The sequence below is a fragment of the Sus scrofa genome, chromosome 1 (genome assembly GCF_054392235.1).
Source record: "Sus scrofa isolate SSC_HxYL_T2T_F1_AM1 chromosome 1, Sscrofa_HxYL_maternal_Yorkshire_Landrace_v2.0, whole genome shotgun sequence".
Lineage (NCBI taxonomy): Eukaryota > Metazoa > Chordata > Mammalia > Artiodactyla > Suidae > Sus > Sus scrofa.
Genome location: NC_139383.1, coordinates 279,175,997 through 279,200,442, shown reverse-complemented (window position 1 = coordinate 279,200,442; position 24,446 = coordinate 279,175,997). Strand labels below are relative to the sequence as shown.

General features: G+C 39.1%; 1 protein-coding gene across 11 annotated transcripts in view; it reads left to right on the top strand.

The window, feature by feature from the left end:
• Window positions 1-24,446, top strand: part of SCAI (suppressor of cancer cell invasion) — a 156,434-nt gene that overhangs the window by 102,477 nt on the left and 29,511 nt on the right. For 7 of the 11 annotated variants that reach the window (XR_014827224.1, XR_014827233.1, XR_014827227.1 and 4 more), the window contains 8 exons: window positions 4,794-4,890; window positions 6,615-6,713; window positions 6,951-7,103; window positions 8,684-8,785; window positions 9,378-9,479; window positions 10,725-10,803; window positions 13,012-13,111; window positions 14,927-15,008. Coding sequence is in view for 2 of the 11 variants with exons in the window: in XM_084996037.1 (XP_084852163.1) it covers window positions 4,794-4,890; window positions 6,615-6,713; window positions 6,951-7,103; window positions 8,684-8,785; window positions 9,378-9,479; window positions 10,725-10,803; window positions 13,012-13,111; window positions 14,927-15,008 (814 nt within the window). In the remaining 9 variants the exon portion in view is untranslated. Of the gene's footprint in view, window positions 1-4,793; window positions 4,891-6,614; window positions 6,714-6,950; window positions 7,104-8,683; window positions 8,786-9,377; window positions 9,480-10,724; window positions 10,804-13,011; window positions 13,112-14,926; window positions 15,009-15,148; window positions 15,268-24,446 lie in introns of all 11 variants that reach the window. The other 4 variants (XR_014827231.1, XR_014827229.1, XR_014827232.1 and 1 more) reach the window with 1 other exon arrangement.

Sequence of the window (24,446 nt, the reverse complement as noted above, 5' to 3'; positions counted from 1 at the left end):
TACTAAAGGTTTCTTCAGGAAGAGGAAATTGCAACTAAAAGGAAGGGGTGATATACAAGGACTGGTGAGAATAAATTATCCCCTTGCTTCCTAAAAAAGCATGGACTTTATAAGATAATAATCATTGTAATTATGGCTAATTGAGGTTATTAAGATAAAATAGGGCCAAATCCTAGATAACAACATGAAAGAAGAAAGAAGATGAAAGAATTAAACCATGCTAATAAGATCCATTTATTGTTCAAAAGAAGCTTAAAGTAAAATTTGCTTATTAAATTACTTTTAAATTATTTTTATTACAGTTGATTTACAATGTTCTGTAAAATTTCTGCTGTACAGCAAAGTGACCAGTTATCCATATACATACATTCTTTTTCTCACATTATCATCCAACATGTTCCATCACAAGTGACTAGATATAGTTCCCTGTGCTATACAGCAGGATCTCATCACTTATCCCTTCCAAATGCTATAGCTTGGAGTTCCTGTCGTGACTCAGTGGTTAACGAATCCAACTAGGAACGATAAGGTTTCGAGTTCGATCCCAGGCCTTGCTCAGTGGGTTAACGATCCGGCGTTGCCGTGAGCTGTGGTGTAGGTCGCAGACGCAGCTCGGATCCTGTGTTGCTGTGGCTGTGGCGTAGGCCGGCGGCTACGGCTCCGATTCAACCCCTCGCCTGGGAACCTCCATATGCTGTGGGAGCGGCCCAAGAGAATGGCAAAAAGACAAAAAAAACAAAACAAAACAAAACAAAAAAACCCAAAAAACAAATGCTATAGCTTGCATTTTCTAACCCAAACCCCTAGTCCATCCAACTTCCTCCATGTTCATTAGTTTGTTTCTTTTCTGTAGATAGGTTCATTTGTGCTGTATATTAGATTCTAGATATAGGTGATATCATATGGTATATGTCTTTTTCTTGCTGGCTTACTTCACTCAGAATGAGAGTCTCTAGTTCCATCCATGTTGCTGCAAATGGCATTTTGTTTGTTTTTATGTCTGAGTAGTATTCCATTGTGTATATATACTGCATCTTCTTAATCCATTCCTCTGTTGATGAAAATCTAGGTTGTTTCCATGTCTTGGCTATTGTGAATAGTGCTTCAGTGAACATAGGGAGGCATGTATCTTTTTCAGTGGAAGTTTTTTCTGGACATATACCCAGGAGTGGGATTGCTAGGTCATATGATAGTTCTATACTTATTTTCTGAGATACCTCCATACTATTTTCCATAGTGGTTTTACCAATTTACATTCCCACCAACAGTGAAGGACGGTCCCCTTTTCTCCACACCCTCCCCAGCATTTGTTATTTGTAGACTTATTAATGATGGCCATTGTGACTGGTGTGAGGTGGTACCTCGTAGTTTTGATTTGCATTTCTCTAATAATTAGTGATGTTGAGCATTTTTTCATATGCTTGTTGGCCATCTGTGTATCTTCTTTGGAGAAATGTCTATGCAGGTCTTTTGTCCATTTTTAAGTGGGTTGTTGGTTTTTTTGCTGTTGAGTTGTATAAGTTGTTTGTATATTTTAGAGATAAAGCCTTTATCAGTTGCATCATTTGGAACTATTTCCTCCCATTCTATAGATTGTCCTTTTTTTTTTTTTTTTATGGTTTCCTTTGCAAAAGCTTGTCAGTTTGATTATGTCCCATTGGTTTATTTCTGTTTTTATTTCCATTGCTTTGTGAGACTGACCTAGAAAAACATTTGTACAGTTGATGTCAGAGAATGTCTTGCCTATGTTCTCTCCTGGGAGTTTTATGATGTCTCGTCTTATATTTAAGTCTTTAAGCCATTTTGAGGTTGGTTTTTTTTTTTTGTTTTTTTGGTTTTTTTGTGTGTGCATAGTGTGAGGGTGTGTTCTAGTTTCATTGATTTACATGCAGCTGTCCAGTTTTTCTAGCACCATTTGTTGAAGAGACTGTCTTTTCCCCATTTTATATTCTTGCCTCCTTTGTCGAAGATTAATTGAGCATGGGTATCTGGGTTTATTTCTTGGTTCTCTATTCTGTTCCATTGGTCTGTTTTGATACCAGTACCACACTGTCTTGATTACTGGAGCTTTGTAATATTGTCTGAAGTCTGGGAGGGCTATGCCTCCTACTTGATTTTTGTTCCTCAGTATTACTTTGGCAATTCTGGGTCTTTTATGGTTCCATATAAGTTTTTGGATTATTGCTTATTAAAATAGAAAATATTTTTAAATAACATAAGGAGAAGGTGTAACTTCAAAACAGGTAGAAGGAGGTAGAAAGTGAACAATAAAATTATGACCATTACAGTAAAAGATAGGAAAGGACTACATATACAAAAGTATAATTATAGCATAACATAATGCAGTAGAAATGAGTCCAAGTACGTTGGTAATCATAGTAAATGAAATTGATCTAAACTTCCTGGCGAAAAGTCAGAGACAATTAGTATGCCTTCTTAAGAAAAGTTCAGTAATGTAGTGTTTACAAGAGATCCTCCAAAGATAATAAAGTATGCAGAAGAAAAAATAAATGAGACAGATATTAAAGGAAAGAAATACTGCTCCAATTATGTATACATTATTTGTATTTAAGGCAGAAAGTATTATTAGGGATAGAGCTTTACTTCATAGTGATAAAAGAAACAACTCAAAAGTAAAAAACTTGTATATGCCCAATAATGCAGCATAATAATAAACAAAGCAAAAAAAGTGGTATGTTTTCAGGGAGAACTTGATAAATGGTCTAATGTACATGAAGAGTTTATTTATATGTCAAAAAGGTGAACAACCAGGTTTGAATAACATAATTAAAAACTTGTTCTTATGTGCACAAAACTGCATACAACAGTAAGCAAAGTTTTTAAGCTTATGTGCACATAGTTTTCAAGCTTATATGAAACTTTTATGAAGTTGACTTATATTTGCCACAAAACAGATTTCAATAATTTTTTAAGCTCATGTTGTCTAACCATAGTGCAATTCCATTAAAAATTAAGAATGAGCCAGAAAAAAAAATCAATATATCAATTAGTAGACACATTTGTAAATCCTGGATGAAAGAGATTTAAAATTTTTTCGCTGTGGAAACTATGAAACACTCAACAAATGTACCGTTGTAAGGTTATTCTATGTAATGTGGGTTATGGAGTACAGGAAGTAGAAATTGAAATGTCCAGTTTGAATTGTTAAAGAGATGAGTATAAAGGGCCAGGTGTGAAGAGGTGCACTATAGATTATAAATAGTCTTCGATAAGTTAAGGATGTATGCTATTCCTCCAAGCAGCCACTGAAAGAATAGTAATGAAAAAGGATAAGTGGGAAACCAATCGAAGATATAAAATAGAACAGTACCATGTATTTGATTAACTGAGAAGAAAGCAAGAAAGGAGCAGTAGAGGGACACGGAAGGGGCAAATCGAAAACAGCAGGGTGGGAATTGCAAGCCCGGCCCAAACAATGGTGAGACTAAATGTAAAGGGTCTGTACCGGAGTATCCGAGCCAGCGTTTGTCAAAGCGGATGAAAAAGCAAGATCTAACTATATGTTGTCTACAAAAGATGCATTAAAGTACAAAGAGGCGCAGGTACTTGAAAGTAGAGAGATAGAAAAAGGTATGGCATACAAACAGGAAGCATAAGAAAACTGGCTTGAGGAGTTCCCGTCGTGGCGCAGTGGTTAACGAATCTGACTAGGAACCTTGAGGTTGCAGGTTCGATCCCTGCCCTTGCTCAGTGGGTTAACGATCCGGCGTTGGCGTTGCCATGAGCTGTGGTGTAGGTTGCAGACGTGGCTCGGATCCTGCATTGCTGTGGCTCTGGCATAGGCTGGTGGCTACAGCTCCGATTAGACCCCTAGCCTGGAAACCTCCATATGCCGCGGGAGCGGCCCAAGAAATGCCAAAAAGACACACACACACACACACACAAAATAAAATAAAATAATGAAAAAAAAATTGGCTTGATTATATTAAAATCAGAAAAATAAGATTCCAAAACAGAAAGGCCTCCCTGGAAAACTTTTAACCTGACATTTTCCTGCCTGTTGTCTTCTACTCTTCTTTATAACCTTAACCTTAACCTTACTCTCTCTCTAGGAAGCCTTCCCTCCCTCACCCAAGATCCAGTCCTGTGGGTTCAGATATCACCCTTTATTTCTCCTATCATTATAATATGTATTCCACTGGGTTAAGTACTTATCTGTCTCCTCTCCATTTTAAATGCTTTTCTGTCTGTGAGTTCTGTGAAGAAGGGACCATGTCTATAGTTTTTTTTTTTTTTTTAAATTATTCTATTTCTGGTACTTGGCATAGTGCCTGATGCATCTAAATTTCAATAGATATTTGTGGAATGAAGTAATATATGAATGAACAGGGAGTTCCCATCATGGCTCAGCGGTTAGCAAACCCAACGAGCATCCATGAGGACACGGGTTAGATCTCTGGCCTCACTCAGTGGGTTAAGGATCTGGCGTTGCCGTGAGCTGTGGTGTAGGTCCCAGACATGGCTCATATCTGGCGGTGCTATGGCTGTGGCGTAGGCTAGAGGCCTATAGCTCCTATTCGACCCCTAGCCTGGGAACCTCCATATGCCATGGGCGTGGCCCCTAAAAAGACAGAGACAAAAAAAAAAAAAAATATATATATATATATATATATGAATGAACAATGCAATGGATCACTGAGTCAGAACTACGTGAAAAGACTATAGGTTATATGCAGAAATGTTTGTGCAAAATAGGATCAAAAGTTTAAAAGCTATCGGAATGTTGAAACAATCAAAAAAGTGTATTTTCTTTTTTTATTTATCTGCCACAGACCTGAATTGGTAGTTAAGAAGCTAAGATACTATGCAAGATTTATAGTAGTTTGTCTTCTGCTCAACAAAATGGATGTGGTGAAGGATCTGGTGAAGGTAAGTATACTTTAAAATAATTAAAATCAGGAGTTCCCACTGTGGTACAGTGGGTTAAGAACCTGACTACAGTGGCTTGGGTAGCTGCAGAGGCACAAGTTCGATCCCTGGCCTACTGCTCTGGGTTTGAGGGTCTGGCATTGTCGCAGCTGTGGTGTAGGTTGCAACTGCGGCTTGGATTCAGTCCCTGCCCTGGAATTTCTGTGTTCCATGTGGGTGTGGCTTAAAAAAAAATTAAAATCCCAAACTCTAATTGTGTATGGATAATTTTTTTTAAAAAAACAGATTTCAGGTTGAAATAATTTTGATATATCTAAATCATTACAACTTTCAGAGTATGATAACTTCTGACAAGAGTAATGATAAAAACATTTCCCTCCTCTCCTCATATTTCAGACAAACTTACCAGAGATAATTGTCTTAATTTCTTTCTTTTGTCCCTTCAGCTCTTTTTACTTTTCATCACCCATCAGTGAATGGTTAGGAAATGAAAACAAAAGTTAAAATATTTAGGGAGTTCCCGTCGTGGCTCAGTGGCTAACAAATCTGACTAGGAACCATGAGGTTGCAGGTTCGATCCCTGGCCTTGCTCAGTGGGTTAACGATCTGGCATTGCCTTGAGCTGTGGTGTAGGTTGCAGACGCGGCTCAGATCCCACTTTGCTGTGGCTCTGGTGAAGGCCGCGGCTACAGCGCCGATTAGACCCCTAGCCTGGGAACCTCCATATGCTGCGGGTGCAGCCCTGGAAAAGGCAAAAAGACAAAAAAAAAAAAAGTTAAAATATTTAGTTTAAGGAAAATAATTTAGGGAGTTCCCTTGTGGCTCAGTGGGTTAAGGATTGGGCATTGTCACTGCTACGGCTCTGGTTACAGCTGTGGAATGCTTTTGATCTTTGGCCCGGGAACGTCCACATGCTGTAGGCACAGCCGCACACACACACAAAAAAGAGTGAAAATAATTGGAAAGTTAGGCCGTTTACAAAAAAAATGTCGTGAATGAGTTTTGGTTTTTCCATCCCTTTAGTATGTCTGCATCACTTTGTCCTTCATTAATTCAGGTGATTAAGAGTGGACTGCATCCTGGGTTCACTTTATATCTCTAATTATTACATACTGCATTCTGGTTGCACTCTGTATTTAGTTAGTGGTTTCAGTGGCACAATTCTTGATTTTTTTGGTGTGCGAGTATAACACGCTAGCTTTTCTTTTAAGTTGAAGTGTAGTCAATGCACAGTATTGTGTTGTTTTCAGGTGTACTGCAAATGGAGTCAGTGTAACATGCTACTTTTGACAAGTCTTCCTCTGTCTTCCTTTGCTCCCAGTTACTAATAAGACTACCTCTACAAGAAACAGTATGATATAAATCCAAAGGAAATCAGCTAAACAGTATTTGTTTTTTTGGTTTTTGTTTTTAATGTTAAAATTTGGGGGGCTTACCTTTAAGAATTCCTTTTAACAAAATCACCGCTGATGGAGCACTGAGCAGGTATGGGTCGTTCTGGGTATCTGTGAAGAGCTTACTGATGTGTATCATTCTGGAGTTGTTGATTTCAAAGCAAGTCCATGTAATTTTCATGCTTTGTTTTGGTTATAATTGGGACTGTATATTGATAATGATCAAATTTCTTAACGATATCAGTTTCTATCAGGAGTATGGTATAATATAGCAGTCTATTTTGTAGGCTTTTTCTATAACCATTTTTCTTTGTGATATTGCAAAATCAGGAATTGTCAGATGAAATTGAAGATTATACTCACCGCTTTAACACCGAAGACCAAGTGGAATGGAACCTGGTGCTTCAAGAAGTAGCAGCTTTCATTGAGGTCGGTTTTTGACAGGAAAGGTTGTCATAATGATGTAGGTAAATGCATGTACAGTATACATTTTTACTGTGTGTATGTGTCAAGAAGAAGGAATTTTTCTATTATAGTTGATTTACAATGTTCTGTCAGGAATAACTTTTTTTTAATTACTTAATGAATTTTATTACATTTATAACTTCTTATATTGACATTTTGTCTTGGTCATCAACTACTTACTGCTTTTTTTTTTTCCTGCAGGCGGACCCTGTTATGGTATTAAATGATGATAATACCATTGTGATCACATCCAATCGCCTTGCTGAAACGGGAGCTCCACTGCTGGAGCAGGGCATGATTGTGGGGCAGTTGTCCCTGGCCGATGCACTCATTATTGGTAATTGTAATAACCAGGTAAAGAATTATGAGGGAATTAGGCTAAAAATTCACTGTGAGAAATAGTACTTTTGGTTGTTACGGAATTATTATTGTCTTGTAAATACCCTAACATTATGCTCTGTCCACCTGTGGACTGGATTACAGACATTTAAATGGTTTAGAAAGGATTTTGAATCACAGACCTGGCAAGTGTTAGGGATTTCTGTAAACACAGTTATTTCTTATATGTTAAAATGTCTATATATGTACAAGAAAAGACAAGGAAGAAATTTACCAATATCATAAAAGATTTATCTCTAAATGGCAGGATTTTAAGTGCATTTTATTTTCTTCTTTACAACTTTCTAAATCTGTATACTACTTTTACAATCAGAGAAAAATGGGGGAGGAGTTATTTTTGAGTACATTTGTCAAAAGCAAATTTCAAATATTTTTTCATGGCAGAATAGTCCCATGACATAGAAGATTTAATGTAATTTACTGGAAATTAGAGGATATTGGAAAAGTCACCAGTGAATACATTTTTTCCATACGCATTATTTACGCAAATTTAAATTTTGGATGCTTCACTCATGTCTGTCATTTTTGTTGTTTTAAATCTTTTTTGTAATTCTCCATTTTTGGCTTTTATAGCTGTTAATTTGTAAATTTCTTAATTAAAACAGCTTAATTTAAATTAAAACATTGCCTCCATGAAGTTCTATGGAAGTATTATTCAAAATAGAAAAGGATGTAGTCTTAAACATTATATAGTGCTAAAATGTCATGAAGTGGTTTTAAAATGGGCACAGCCTATTTCAGCCTGGCGTTTTGCCAAAAGTTAGCATGTTTTGTAGGATCTAATGTAGGTCTCTGCGTTTATATGACTCTGGTTTTTTTAAGGGCCACACCTATGGTATATGGCAGTTCCAGGCTAGGGGTTGACTAGGAGCTGTAGCTGCCGGCCTATTCCACAGCCACAACAAAGCCAGATCCGAGCCATGTCTTTGACCTACACTGCAGATCACAGCAACGCCGGATCCTTAACCCGCTGAGCAAGGCTGTCCTCATGGATACTTGTTGGGTTTGTCACCACTGAGCCACAACGGGAACTCCTCCTTTTTTGTCTTTAAAAATATCTGTAGAGGAGTTCTGTAGCTCAGCAGGTTCAATCCTTGGCCCTGCTCAGTGGGTTAAGGATCGGAGTTGCCATGAGATATGGTGTAGGTTGCCACTGCGGCTCAGATCCCGAGTTGCTGTGGCTGTGGCATAGGTGGCAGCTGCAGCTGCAGTTTGACCCCTAGCCTGGGAACTTCCGTATGCTGTGGATGTGGCCCTAAAAAGAAAAAAAGAAGTAAAAAAACCTGTGGAAATTGATTGATTGATAGCTGTATTGATAAATGGAGAAAGATGTGGTAAAGCAAATCTAGAAAAATGTTACTGTTAGAGGATCTAGATGTTGAGCATATGGGCATCACTGTATACTTGTTTTAACTTTCTGTCTTTTGAAATTTTTCTGAATAAAATATCCAGTGTCATCAGGTACACCTGAAAGTCAAGAGTAAGACTATGATTACACACTTCAAGATCTGCATACTGGTTTGTTTTCCTTGCAGGTCAAGTTCAGTGAACTAACTGTTGATATGTTCCGGATGTTACAAGCCCTGGAAAGGGAGCCAATGAATTTAGCTTCCCAGATGAATAAACCAGGCATGCAGGTGATCTTCTCCCTACATTCACAGTTTTAGTAGCACTCCTGCTGCTTCTGCTCCTCGTGGAATGCCATCATCCAACAAATGCCATGAGTGTGAATAAAGAATTCTCTGAGACACAGGAGAAATAGATAAGCATAATGATAATAGCATTGAATAAAAAAAGATATGTGATGCAGATGAGAGTGAAAATAGGCATTGATAATTCATCTGTCAGGTCCAGTTTGTGTAATAGTCCCTCTCTATCAGGAGGTTGGTTCCAAGATCCCGGTGAATACCAGAACCCACAGATGCTCAAGTTCCTTACAGAAAATGGCATAGTGTTTACCTATAACCTATGCACATCCTCCTGTATGTTTAAAAATCTACTTAGAACACCTAATACAATGTAAATGCTATGCAAATAGTTGTACATACAAGTAAATGCTATGTAAATAGTTGCTGGTGCACAACAAATTCAAGATTTGCTTTTTTGGAACTTTCTGGAATTTTTTTTCCCCAAATACTTTTGGTCTGTGCTTGGGTGAATCCAGGGATGCAGATCCTGTGGGTACAGAAGACCAACGGTATGTGCATTGTTTTCTGTGTGTAAATATAGGAATCAGCTGATAAGCCTACCAGACGAGAAAACCCCCACAAGTATCTGCTGTACAAACCAACCTTCAGCCAACTGTACACATTCTTAGCAGCATCTTTTAAGGTATATATCATCCAATACTTTTTACTGTGTGGGAAAAGTGTGCCTTAAGTGGAATTTGAGTGTCGCTCTTCTCCTTGAATGTTTGAGTCAGGAATTTAAGAAAAATAAAATGAAAACTGCCTTTAGAGTATCCTAATCATAGCTGGTTTGGAATGGAAATTGCCTAGGATATTATGAATGTTCCCTACCACTAATTAATGATAATACTGATTACTTTTCTTCTTCCTTTTTTTTTTTTTTTTCCTTTTTAGGGTGGCACCCACGTCATATGGAAGTTCCCAGGCTAGGGGTTGATCAGAGCTGCAGCTGCCGACCTACACCACAGCTCACAGCAAGGCCGGATCCTTAACCCACTGAGTGAGGCCAAGGATCAAACCCGACTCCTCATGGATGCTATTCAGATATGTTTCCGCTGAGTCACGACAGGAACTCCCATGTTGATTCATTTTCATTCTCCTTCCTCCAGGTTTTTCTTATTAAAATAGATATAGCAGTCAGTGCAGAACTGAAAAAATAGGAGCAGATTGTATAGGCATGTTCTCTGTTCAGGCAACTTTGGGCAACTTTCTGGCCATCTGAAAGAAACATGAGTCAGGAATTCCTCCCATAGTTTATACAGAGAAAGATACGGATGCGAGTTTGTCTTTCAGACCTATAGTCAGAATCTTTACGTCTCCATTTTCAGTCTTTCAGAGAACATTCTCTAAGTGATAGGGTGGGAAGCAGAGAATGTCTTCAAAACTTTTGGCAGTAGTTACAGATTAGTAGTGAATTATGGATTAATGACGAATCTTTGCTGTGTAGACACTTATAGGTTGGAACCAGCAAGAGTGACTTTCCATTTGGAGAAGACCATAATATGTTAAATTATGTTCTTGATTTCCCCACAACATTAAAATGTCATGAACTCTGGAGTTCTCGTCATGGCACAGCGGAAACGAATCCAATTAGGAACCATGAGGTTGTGGGTTTGATCCCTGGCCTCGCTCAGTAGGTTAAGGATCTGGTGTTGCCATGAGCTGTGGTGTAGGTTGCAGACGTGGCTCGGATCTGACGTTGCTGTGGCTGTGGTGTAGGCCGTCAGCTACAGCTTCAATGAGACCCCTCACCTGGGAACCTCCGTATGCCTGGGGTGTGGCCCTAAAAAGCAAAAAAAAAAAAAAAAAAAAAAAAGGTTAAAATGTCGTGAACTCTTGGTAAAACTGTTTTCTGTTTGTTTGTATATGTGATTTTCTTTAATTCCAGGAGCTGCCTGCCAATAGCGTGCTTCTGATTTACCTGTCAGCCACTGGCGTTTTCCCCACAGGTCGTTCTGATAGTGAAGGTACAATAAAGGAATGCTCCCTGTCGTGAGCAGGGCTTGAATTCTCTTTATTTTCTACAAGGCAATGGCCCATAGCCCACAGACCATCTCAAGCTTTCTAGAGAGGCTTCCAAATTTAAAAGCGGGTCTGTTTGCTGAATTGGCAATCTTGCAGATACCCCAGTCTCCTTTATTTGCTGAACTATTACATGGATTCAAAAATCATCAGCAAATTCACATAGCCTGGGCATGCCTCACGAACAGATTTATTAAAGGCACACACATGTAGATATATATATGGAATAACCAAGTCTAATTATCTAGTTTATATCATTGAATTTCTCTGAGCCTTTAGTGTGTTAGGGAATCTGGTCAGTGGCTTCGTTGTGGCTAAAAGTCTTGTAGAAATCAGTGCACTTCTGTAACTGTGAAAGTTCAAGTCCTTGACATGATTTTTGTTTTGTGTCCTTTCCCTGGTTTTATGGATTCAACCTTTAGAATATTGGGATGCTATTTCAGAATAAAACTTAAAACTGTCCGGAACATATGAGTCCACAATCAATGAGACTGGTCAGAATAGATCCGTAACTTGGTTTAAAGAAGGCAATTAAATTTTTATCTGGACAAAAAATTTTTCTTAACATCCTTAACATTTTCCTCCTCATTTGTTTGTTGGAATTTGCATTCCTTTATACAATGCATGTCCCTGCCATCTTCCTTGCATGACCTACAGATCCTCTTAAAATGTTAAAGTGAAAACAAACCAACTCTGTGTTTTCATTGCAGTGATTTTTGTAAAGGGATAAAATATAACATTAAAAGTATGCAGAATTGGAGTTCCCGTGGTTAACAAATCCAACTAGAAACCATGAGGTTGCGGGTTTGGTCCCTGGCCTTGCTCAGTGGGTTGAGGATCCAGCGTTGCCATGAGCTGTGGTGTAGGTCCCAGACGCGGCTCGGATCTCGAGTTGCTGTGGCTCTGGTGTAGGCCGGCGGCTACAGCTCCGATTAGACCCCTAGCCTGGGAATCTCTATGTGCTGAGGGAGCAGCCCTAGAAAAGGCAAAAAGACAAAAAGTAAAAATAAAATAAATAAATAAATAAATAAAATATAAAAGTATGCAAAATTGGAGTTCCTATTGTAGCTCAGCGGGTTAAGAACCTGTCATAGTGTCCACGAGGATGAGGGTTCGATTCCTGGCCTCAGTGGGTTAAGGGTCCATCATTGCCACATGCTGTGGCTTAGGTCGAAGATGCAGCTTGGATCCCACATTGCTGTGGCTCTGGCATAGGCTGTAGTTCTGATTCGACTCCCAGCCAGGGAACTTCCATGCTAGGTGTAATGCTGCAGGTGTAACCATAAGAAGAAAAAAATAATGCAAAATTGTAACTATTTCTTTGGAAATGAAATTAGTAATTTTATTTATAAATAATTACTTCCATGTCTTTAACTTACACTATTGAATCACATTTTCTGGGTCCCCACCCCTCTGCCCCCCCCAGCTCAGCATCCTGACTGCTGCTTTTTTACTTTTTTTTTGAAGTAACATAGGTACTAACTGAATGGTCCTTTGAGAGAGATTATTCCTAACATTCCATGTTGTTGTTCCATTTACACAAGCGTTTAACTGGCTGATACGACCAGTGGGAAAAGGCCAATTCCCAAACCGGAACTATAGTGGTTGATACAATAGCAATGATGATGGATTTTTCATACACTGATAGCTGGCAATTCTTTTCTTAAAAATGAAGTTTATGTCAATGAGAATTTCACATTAAAAAATTTCTCTGTATTTCACAGTTAGCGGCTCACTTAAAATTATACTTAAGAAATTACCAGGACTTCATTCTGCCTCTTTCTTAAATGATTTTGTTAATCCTGAGATTTTAATTTTGCTCGAAATGAAAAGATCATTTTGAACGTCTCAGATTTCCATCCCTCTTCTACAAACCAGAATCATGGGATGCTGTAGATTTCTTATTTTGTTTCTCATTATAATCTGTTTGAAAAGCTGCTAAATAATTAAATGATCTTTTAAAATGTTGAAATGGGCAACATGCTGAAATCATTTAAATGCTGCATTAAACTAAAATGTTAAATTTTAAAATCATAAAAATGTCCTTACCTCCACTTGTATATATGAGAGTTTCACGCAGTACTTTTGTATTTGAACATTAAATCAGTGTTACTCTCTGATTGAAGTCTAGATTCTTCCCTTTGTTTTTATAGGTCCTTATGATTTTGGAGGGGTACTTACTAATAGTAACCGGGATATTATAAATGGAGATGCCATCCTCAAACGAAATCAGTCCCACAAGGAAATGCACTGGTATGTATTCTGGTGTCTTCCTCTATTATAAAAATTACAGTTCTTCCTTATACAATGTTAGTGAAATGGGGACTTTTCTCTAGTGCTAGAAATGTGCCCTCAGACTACTAACACTTATTTGGATTCCAGCAATATTTCAGGCTCTGACCATCCTAGGCAATTGCAATTTTTGGCTAATATTTATTTAAAAATTTTTTTATTGAGTATGATATGTCAGGCACTATGCAGTGGCGATATGGTCCTTCAAGTTGGAGGAGACTATAAATATATACATAAATAAATAATACGTCAGGACACGAAACATGTTAATATCAATAAAAACTTTTTAACATAAAGCTCTGTTGGTCTGGTATAGCATAAATGAAGTTAGCTCTATGATTTCATCCATGAAGGTTTGCTCAACACATGGACTACTTGGGCCGTTATTGGCTCTAGAATTTCTCTAGCTGAGAGAGAGCAATCCAATTATAAAGGAAACTGGACTTACTTGAAGCTGCATTTCTGATAGCACTTCACATAAAAACATTAACTCACCTTGTTAAAGTACACGGGAGGGAGGGCAAAGAAGGAAATGTTTCAAATTACATGTATAATACCTAATGGTCCCCCCCAACTGCCACCATAGTTGACCTTAATTATAAATTATTTATATTACAAAGCCTGTATTGGAAATAAATTGGGGTTTAATGATAGTGCTCATTGACACATCGTTTTATGTGTTTACATTTACATTCGTATTTATACACATGTACACATTGTCCACTAAGCCTTGGGAAGGAGCACGCACACCACAATTGTGATCTTAAGCAGTGATCTCAAATGCATGTTACTGTACTTTAGCCTTTGGGTCCAGTGGTCTTCTGTGGGCCAGTGAATCTATATGTTTAGCAAGCAACCCAGCTGATTTCTAATGCAGGTTCCAGAGGAAACATCAAGAATAGCAAAAGGGGAGCCTCTGCATATGGTCTACAATATTAAAGTATAGTTTGAAATACTAAAAATCTTTAAAATAAATATAGACTTTGGAGTTCCCGTTGGGGCTCAGTGCTAACAAACCTGACTGGTATCCATGAGGATGCAGGTTAATTCCTGGCCCTGCGTTCAGTGGGTTGGGGCTCCGGGGTTGGGTGAGCTGTGGTGTAGGTTGCAGATGCTGCTCAGATCTGGCGTTGTCGTGGCTGTGGCGTAGGCCAGCGACTGCAGCTCCAGTTTGACCCGTAGCTTGGGAACTTCCATATGCTGCAGGTGTGGCCCTAAAAAGAAAAAAACAAAACTGTTAATTTGTCTTTCCCAGTAAATACATTTGGGGAGGGGGGTGTCTTTTGCTTAATTAATCTTTGCTTTTCTCTCAATGGCTGTGGTGAAAATGAGACACGGTAATTCTAGGCAAGTAAGTTTCTTAAACTCTTTGAGTCTTAGGGTCCTCATCTATGAAGTGGGAATAAGAATACATACCTGGGGTTCCCGTTGTGGCACAGCGGAAGCGAATCCAACTAGGAACCATAAAGTCACACGTTCAATCCCTGGCCTCGCTCAGTGGGTTTAGGATCCAGTGTTGCTGTGAGCTGTGGTGTAGGTCACAGACGTGGCTTGGATCTGGCGTTACTGTGGCTGTGGCGTACGTTGGTGGCAACAGCTCCGATTAGACCCCTAGCCTGGGAACCTCCGTGTGCCCCGGGTGCGGCCCAAAGAGAGAGAGAGAATGTGTACCTTAGAACAGAACAGAACAACACAAGAGGTGGAAAATAGGCTTTCTGAAAGTGGCCGATAGAGTCATGCAGTCATTCACTGTGACTGTTGCTGTTGTTTTCGCAGCCTTCATCCTGGAGATCTCTACCCCTTCACAAGGAAGCCCCTGTTCATCATCGTGGACTCGTCTAATAGTGTCGCCTATAAGGTGAGTTCCACGAGTGCTGCTGCATGTGTCCAACGTAATGACGCCACCCCGAGGTAACCCGTCTGAACATGCGCCTTTTTATTTTGCTTTCTTTAACTCAACTTTACACAATTTGTATTTAGTCTTTCTTTTCTTTTGAGGTTATGCATGCTAGTCAGGATCTGGTGCTATGAATAGAAACAAGAAGAAAACGCATGAATGGACACTCAGTGGAAAATAATAAATCCTCCTGCGGGCAAAAAAATTCAAGATTTCCAAGGTCTCTGGTGGGAGGTTTATTTTTGTTCTATAACTCAGAATAATTTTCTTTATTGTAGAGGTAGAAGGATATGGGCAAATTTTATTTTCTAGTATCCATACTTTTCCCCTCTACCCACTGAGCTGCTGTAGTTGAAGTGAAATTTCTACCCCATGTTCTATAGTTACAGTCATTGAATATCAACATAAGGTGTTTTAGGTGCGCTTAATTCTTTTTTTATTTTTACACTTTTTGATAGAAAGTGAAAAAAGATGAACCTGAATGCTGAAATAAATAACAAGGATCTGACTTGAAAATCCATTGTTTTAAAGTTTGCTGTTGAAGCACTGGTTTTTAATGATTATTTAAAGAATGGCATTAGCCAGATACGTTAAAGCTGAATGTTAAAATTCAAACTATAGTCATTTACAGGCAAATGAAAACATAATTTTTGGAGTCTTTCGTATGTGGTCAGAGTGTTTCATTAGTGGAAATATGCTAGAAAAACAGATCTGCCAATTAGAACTGTTTCTCTTGTGGGCGTACATATGATTAGATGGAGAAGCATTATTAATAGGTTTATTTCAGGGGAGCAGTAGAAATGTCTGGTAGCCAAGAGGGCTGACTTCAAGCATGTTTTCCATCTAATTTTCATGCTTAGCTTTACTTTTCAGAGTTAAAGTCTGAATTCCAATAGCCTCCAACTTACCCTAAATTGTTCCTCATGTTTCCTGCTACCATTTTGTCAAGTTTAGCATTACAACTTCTGATTTTTAGGAAAATTATCTGAGTACTTTCTTAAATCATGTGGATGTTATTGTTTTTAATCTTTTTGAGAGAGCGGGAAGCTACTGAAGAAAAAGTTTTATTGGTTACCCCATTTAAAGGTATAAAACCAAAAGAGCCCAGGCTTTTAGTATCTCCCCAGAATTCGAAAGAAACATTCTATGCCTTTGTCAGTGAAAAGGAATCATTTGCCATAGTTTAATGATGTAACAGAATATGTTGATGCACCAGGTCAGGTGTGGTGCTTACTATGATAGAGCAGGCAGTTAAAGTATTTTAACAATCTATTAATTTTTCTCAATTTAATTGGACATCACTTGATCCCATCTTTTATAATCTCAAGAGTGTCATTCATATTGCATACCTGCTATTTCCAGAGTGTTGTTTGAGTGTAGAATGAGTATTAGATGGTGATTTTTTTTTTTTGCTTTTTAGGGCCACACCCATGGCATATGGAGGTTCCCAGTCAAGGGGTCTAATCGGGCTACAGCTGCCGGCCTACACCACAGCTCACAGTGCCACCAGATCCTTAACCCACTGAGCGAGATCAGGGATCGAACCTGCAACCTCACGGTTTCTAGTTGTATTCTTTTCCGCTGCTCCACGACGGGAACTCCTAGATACGGATTTTTTAAAAAACGCCGTCATGTTTATAAATTATGTATTGTGATTTAACTCTGGAGAAGTCCAAAGCGCTGTCCATTGTGTGACAGAGCCATATTGTATTGCGATTTAACTCTAGATTTTAACTCTGTTAACCAGGATAACAGTGGAATAATTGAAAGATTTTTGTGTTTGTTTGCTTTTGATGACACGTAATATTGCTCCTCTAGAAGATTAAAGCGAGGAAAACATCGGATCTTTAGGCATTAAAAATGGGGAGCCCATGTGTCATAGACAAATCACAGCGTGACGCAGACCAATTTGGTCTTTTAAAAATGTCTAATGCCTCTGCATCAAGTGTGCTGTTTTCTGTGTTAACATGTGAAAGTATTTGATATTTACTTACAAAGCACATAAAAAGTCTTAAACTACCATTTGGCAAATTTCTAATGAAAAAGGGGAACTGACTGACCTATTATTTCTTATAGGCATTTCATACATAAGAACATAAGTGTTTTCTAAATGTTTTTTTGTATAAATACAGCATTTCGTGTGTATTTCTTCATTTAAATATTACTTTTTTATTTTTATGAAAGCAAATCATGAATATAGTTCGAAGCTGTGGTTCTCAACTCTTTTCTGTGCATCAGAAACATTCAGAGCCTTCTTCAAAACCACTTGTACCTGGGCTCCACCTCCTGTAACACTGGTTTGCTTGACCTGCCTGGGTCTCAGGCATCAGTATCATTCCCTTGTGTGGTCAGGGTCAGAACTACTCAGCCAACAGCTTCCACCAAGGGTTACTAAAAACAGCAGTCTCCTGCTCTTTTTACCCTAACTCTGTCTCTTTTCAGAGGCTACTGTGAACATCTTTTTGTACACAGCAGTACTTTTGTACTTTTGATTGTCTTGGTATTTAACCATTATTTTTCTAAATTACCTGCTAGTAAGGAAAAAAAAAGAAAAAAAAAAAAAGGAGTTTCTATTATGGTTCAGTTGTTAACGAATCCGACTAGGAACCATGAGGTTGCAGGTTCGATCCCTGGCCTTGCTCAGTGGGTTAAGGACCCGGTGTTGCCATGAGCTGTGGTGTAGTTCACTGACGAGGCTCGGATCCCACATTGCTGTGGCTCTGGTGTAGACTGGCGGCTACAGCTCTGATTAGACCCCTAGCCTGGGAACCTCCATATGCTGCAGGTGCGGCCCTAAAAAAGACAAATAAATAAATAAATAAATTACCTGCTAGTATTAATATTTCTTGATTCATCTGTTTTAGGTGTCATGTATTACTATCCCATTCTGAAGAAAAATTTAGCTTTCTTTCCCCTTCCTATCCCCAATCCATAGTCATACCCTTTTATAAACTTTTGTCCACATAGTGGACTTATAATTTTAAATTTTCACTGAATATTTGGTGCTTACACTATTATGACTCTACAATGCTTTTAACAGCTAAACCACATAGTAAATGTTTTCTTTCCTGTGTAACTTTCTACTTTTCCTGGAGCAATTAATGTTTATCTTTGCTCCTTGTTTTTTTTCTGATCTTTTCACAGATTCAACCCCAAGCTCCTCACCCATTGTCTAAATCTTCTTTTAGGTTGTTCAGTTGCATCATTCTCTTAGTTTTATCTTTGGAGTGAATTACTTCCCAGAGCCTCTGGACCAGTGCTCTCTTTATGTACTGCACACCTCTCATCCCAGAATCTCTTTTCTTCCTTTCTTTTTTGTCTTTTTAGGGCACCTGCAGCACATGGAAGTTCCCAGGCTAGTGGTCGAAGTAGAGCTACAGCTGCCGGCTTATGCCACAGCTATAGCAATGTGGGATCTGATCCGAGTCTGCGACCTACACCACAGTTCCCAGCAACACCAGATCCTTAACCCACTGAGTGGGGCCAGGGATCGAACCCTTGTCCTCATGGATACTAGTCGGGTTTTTTACTGCTGAGCCACAGTGGGAACTCCCAGAATCTCTTTTCATCATTATTCTGGGAATTCTTCATTTCTCTTCTATATTGGACCCCTTATTTCCTGAATCCTACATCTTCCTCTTGAATGCTTGTTTATTCTCTCATTTTGATGCAGCATCTTCAATAAAGTGCAGAGAGGGTGACTATGAAGTAAAATTTTTGAGGTCTTGCAGTTCTGCAAATATCTTTGATTGACCTTCACACTTAAATGACGGTATCAATTCAAAATTATTTCCCTTGAGAATTTAGAAAGCATGATTGCATTGCCTTCTAGCTTCAAAGTATTTCTTAAAAAATACAAAGTGTTCTGGAGTCCCTGTTGTGGCTCAGTGGTTAAGGAATCCGACTGGGAACCATGAGGTTGCGGGTTCAATCCCTGGCCTTGCTCAGTGGGTTAAGGATCTGATGTTGCCATGAGCTGTGGTGTAGGTTGCAGATGTGGCTCGGATCCCGCGTTGCTGTGGCTGTGGTGTAGGCCGGCGGCTACAGCTCTGATTCAACCTGTAGCCTGGGAACCTCCATATGCTGCAGGTGCAGCCCTAGAAAAGACAAAAGACAAAAGACAAAAAAAAAAAAAAAGAAAGAAAGAAAGAAATACAAAGTGTTCTGATTCTGGATCCATTCACGTGACTTATTTTCAGTCTCTGGAAATTTATAGGATCTTCTCTTTGTCTCCAGTATTTTTCAGCTTCTTAACAGTGTGCCCAGGTCTGGGTCCTTGCCCATGGTCTTTAACCGTGACTCATGTACTTGGTGAGTCCTTTCAATCTGGAAACTGCCCATTCTCTTGAGTTATTTCAGGGATTTCCTTCCCTCCCTTTTCTCCCTTCTTTCTTTTGGGAATTTTTGTCATTCATATATTGAACCTTCTGGTCTAGTCCTATGATTTTTTTGCCCTTTAACTTCCATCTTCCCGTCTTTTTCCTCTCTACGAAATTCTCTTGCCTTTATCTTCCAACCCTTTATTGAGATTTTTTCGTTTGTTCTCTAGACGTTTCTTTCATAAAGATACAGATGTATATGTGTGCATGTAAAACATATATACATGCACATATATAATTGGTTTTTATGTTGGTTGAAGTATCTTCTCTTACCTTGGAGAATATCAATGATCATTTTTAATATGCTCCTCACATGGTATCTCTTTCTTCCACGCGGAATGTTTTCTGGTGTTTTTCCTGCGTATTTCATTTTAGAGACTTTCCTCAGAGTCTCATAACTTTTGCTCGTCTGCTTTGATTTAAAAGTGGAAGCTAGCAAAGTGGTCGGAATCTCTGAGGTTTTGCGTGGGTCTTGTCACAGTGAACTGCTCAGTGTGATGATCTGCCTGGGCCTTCAGTTGGGGCCCCTCTGATGTCAGTGTCTTCAGGTCTTCCTTCATGGTCTGGTCATATTCATAGAGCCGACTCAGCAGTTCTGCATGGAATATAAATCTCTGTTGGCATTATGCTATGTTTTCCCTAAAGTCTATGTGTGATCATATCTGCCTATATTTGTATCTTTATATATCCAGTACTTCACACTTAAAAGATCGGTAATAAATACGTTGAATGACTAAAGACAGGCACTATTACCTTATTTTATAGTTGAAGAAGCTGCCTATGGAGGTTAAGTATCTCGGCTAATTGATTCCAGCAGTCTTTCTTATTCCAAAGCCCAAGCTGTTTCTACATTCAGAAAAAGAAGAGCTTTTCATGCTAGCCTGAGCCTCATTTCAGAGGAGAGGGATTGAAATGCCAAGATCCATAATGTAACAAGTATGGCCCACATTTTGGCTCTCAAATTTCCATTAGGGAATAGGCCTTATCTGCAGCAATGTGGGTTGTGGTGTTTTTTTGTTTTTTTGTTTAACGTAGTAACATGAGGTTGTTCAAAAGATTCCTGTCATTTTCGGCAACACTTCTTTCAGTTCTGCTTTCTTTTCTTTGGAAGAAGAAAATCCTTTGAGTATTTAATTATTTATGACAGAGCTGGATCACTGGCAATAAACATGCCTAAAATATACACATTTGTCAAAACAATCATATTTATCTAAACAGCCTTGTTGTAAAGTGTCTGGCTGATGGCTGCAGATTGCTGTGGACTGTGAAGGCATTTACCATCATAATAAGATTATTTAAGCGCTCCTCTGACCATCAGCCTTATTCCGTTTCTTCCTTGATACTTTGAAAGATCATCTCTTTGTTTTTGGCATTCTGCAGCTATACTGTGATATATCTAGGTTTTATTTCTTTATGTTTAACCTATTGGGATTTGCTGAACTTCTTAAATTGGTAGGTGGGAATTTTTCATTATTGCTAGAAAATTGTCAGCCGTTGTCTCCAAATCTTGGCTGTGCCCCCAGCTCCTCTTTTATTTCTTTTGTGGCATATATCATTCTCACTGTGTTGTGCATGTCTCTTGATTTCCCTTCTATGTTTGTCATCTTTTTGCTTCTCTGGTTGAGATTTGGATAATTTCTTTTGATCTAGCTTTCAGTTCCCAAATTCATTCTTCAGCTGTGACTAACATGATATTAAATTCATTTATGTATTGAGTCTTATATTAGTTGTGATGGTTTTCATTTCAGGAAGTTCTGTTTAGTTTTTTTTTTCAAATAATTCATTGCCCTTAGTTCCTTGCTTTCTGTTTTCACATTTGTTCTTCATTGTTTAAACTTAATAAGCATGCTTATTATATTATTTATTATATATATGGTAATTCTTACACCTGAAATCTACTTTTGCTGCTTAAAGACACCCTTTGCTATTTTTGTATCCTTATGTGCCTGATTTTCTTTGACTAGATCTTTCTTGTTATCCTTAAAACTTTGTGTGGGAAATTCAGTGACCCCTAGAATGCTGGTACTTTCATCTGGAGAGGGTCTGCATTTGCTTCTGCTGGACACCTGGAGGCATTGCCACTTGGGGACCAGGTTTGGAGGATAGGCAGTATGAATTTGGACTGCAAACGCACAAAGGTTGCTGGCTTACAGTTAAAACCCTTAGGACTGGTTCATTTCTTTTCTTTTTTTTTTTTTTTTTTTTTGTCTTTTGTCTTTGTTGTTGTTGTTGTTGTTGTTGTTGCTATTTCTTGGGCCGCTCCCGCGGCATATGGAGGTTCCCAGGCTAGGGGTCTAGTCGGAGCTGTAGCCACTGGCCTACGCCAGAGCCACAGCAACACGGGATCCGAGCCGCGTCTGCAGCCTACACCATAGCTCACCGCAACGCCGGATCGTTAACCCACTGAGCAAGGGCAGGGACCGAACCTGCAACCTCATGGTTCCTAGTCGGATTCGTTAACCACTGCGCCACGACGGGAACTCCCCTGGTTCATTTCTTTTGTTTGCTTTGCCTCTGTTCTGCTCTGCATCAAGAAAAATTTTCTTGTAGTTCTCTGAGGAGTGGTCGTCCGTAGGGGCAGGAAGGTGCGAAATTTGGTTTTGGTTCATCCTTATACTAAGGCTATAGCCCTTGGGATTCCAATCTAATAGGGCTGGTTTTCTTTTAGACTTCCATCTTAGGCAGAGCTCTGACTTCTGTCCCCTTCTCTGTTTAAAGCCTTTAAGGAATTCCTTGGTGGTGTAGCGGGTTGAAAGCCTGGCGTTGTTACTGCTGTGGCTCAGGTAGCTGCTGTGGCGTGGTTCAGTCCCTGGCCTGGGAACTTACGCATGCCACAGCGGCAACCAGAACACAGGAATTGAATAAAGTGTTTAAAACCTAAATTCAAGTTTTCGATTGCCTCGGGGCAAAAGAGGCCTGGCATCAGCTTATTTTCTCTGTCTCCTCTTCTGGTTTTTCCTCATGAAAACTCTGCCCTCTTGTTGGAGGCTCTGTCCTTGCTCCTCTTCTCCAACTAAACCTGGCTCCCTTGCTGCGCTTATGTAATTTCTTTACTTTAATTGCTATCTCTGTGCTGACTGTGTCCCCATTTATGTCTCCAACCCAGACCTGTCTCAGTTACCCCAGACTTGAATATAATCTACCTACTCCACATCTCTACTTGGTAATTCTCATAGAGATTGCAAACGTAACATGCCCAAGACAGAATTTCTAGACCTCTTCCACATCCAGCTTTCCTTATATCAGTTAACGACCATGGTGCTTTGATCTGTGTTGTTACCCTAGCCCAAATGCTTGGCTTTATACATGACTTCTCTTTTTCTCACACCCACATCCATTTCAGGATGTTCTCTTGGTTATAACTAACATACTCAGAATCTTACCACCTCCACAGCCATCACCCTGGTCTGTGTCACCCTCATGGCTGCCCTGAATTATTGCAGTAGCTTCTAACTAGGCTTCCTCTTTCTGCCCTTACTCCCTCCCCTTCAGAGTGTGCCTGGAAGTCAGATCACATCCCTTGTCTACTCAAAGTCTCCAAAGGCTCCTCGTCTCACTCAGTCAAGGCTTTGTGTTTTCTGCCCTCACACGCCTCCTCCTTCTCCTCCAGTGCATCTCCAATCGTCTCTGGCTGGTCTTCCTATCACTCAGTTCTCTCATCCACACTGACTTTGCTCTTCCTCAGACACACCTGTCGGTCTTCTGCTTAGGATATCTCTGTTCTATTCCCCCCACTCGGAATCCCCTTCCCAAAATACCCACATTGTTTTCCAGGTGTTTGATCAACCTTCTATGATACTACAAATAATGTCTTTGTTTACTCTGGATCTCTACTTGCCACCTCTACCCCCATCTAAATGTCAGCTCCAGGAAGACCGGGTTTGTTTGTTTTTACATTGTTTTGTTTACTGCAGTATCCCTAGCACCTAGGACAGTGTCTTGTCTGTAAGTTTAATGAGTATCTATTGAAGAAGAGAAGTTTTAAAGAAAAGGACACTATGTACTATTTTAAAGTTGTAAGGTGTTTTAAAGCCTCAGTTAAATAGATAATTTCTAGTAGGAAAAAAAAAAAACCCTGATGGCCACAGGAAGGGAAATCTGAAAAGCCCAATCATAGGGTATAAAAGAGTACACAGAAAGTCATCAGAGTTGTTTCCCTTTCCCCATAAAAAAAGGCTCTAGCCTTTTTAGGTTCAGCAATAAGTCCTTTTAAACTGTTAGTCTGCACAATTTTAGAGCAAGGGAAAAGATCAGAAAATACCCAATTTATTCTATAACAATTAGGCCACAAGACACTTGTATGACCTTGAGTGTGGCCTTGGTCTTTTCTGAGCCCCTTTTTCCTTCTCTGTGCTGATTTTATAGGATTGTTAAGATTACAAGTTAGAAGATAAAAATCCAAGGATAGTTCCTAGAAAGTAGTGACCATTCAGTAAATGATAGGAATCATTATAATAGTGACACTATTTCAAGACAAAAATGGCACATACAAAAAACTCCATCCCAGATTAGTTTATAAGTATAGATTAGAAAATTTTTAGAGTTCCCACTGTGGCTCAGCAGGTTGAGAACCCAGGTAGTATCCACGAGGATGTGGGTTTGATTCCTGGCCTTGCTTGGCAGGTTAAGGATCTGGCTTGGGGCGTTAGGTCACAGGTACAGCTCAGATCTGGTGTTCCTGTGGCTGTGGTGTAAGCTGGCAGCTGCAACTCTGATTTGACCCCTAGCCCGGGAGCTTCCATGTGCCACAGGTGCGGCCTTAAAAAAAAAAAAAAAAAAAAAAAAAAAAAAAATTATAAAATAAAATACCAGTAAATAGACCTATTAATAGAAAAATCTATCAAAAGTTTATCTGAATGATACATGAAGTTTACAGACATGAAAATCAGTCAACTTTGTATACTATGTCAATAGGATAAATAAGAAAAATCACCTGCTGCAATGAGGTATCACCTCATACTTGTCAGAATGGCCGTTATTAATAAGTCTACAAATAACAAATGCTGGAGAGATTGTGAAG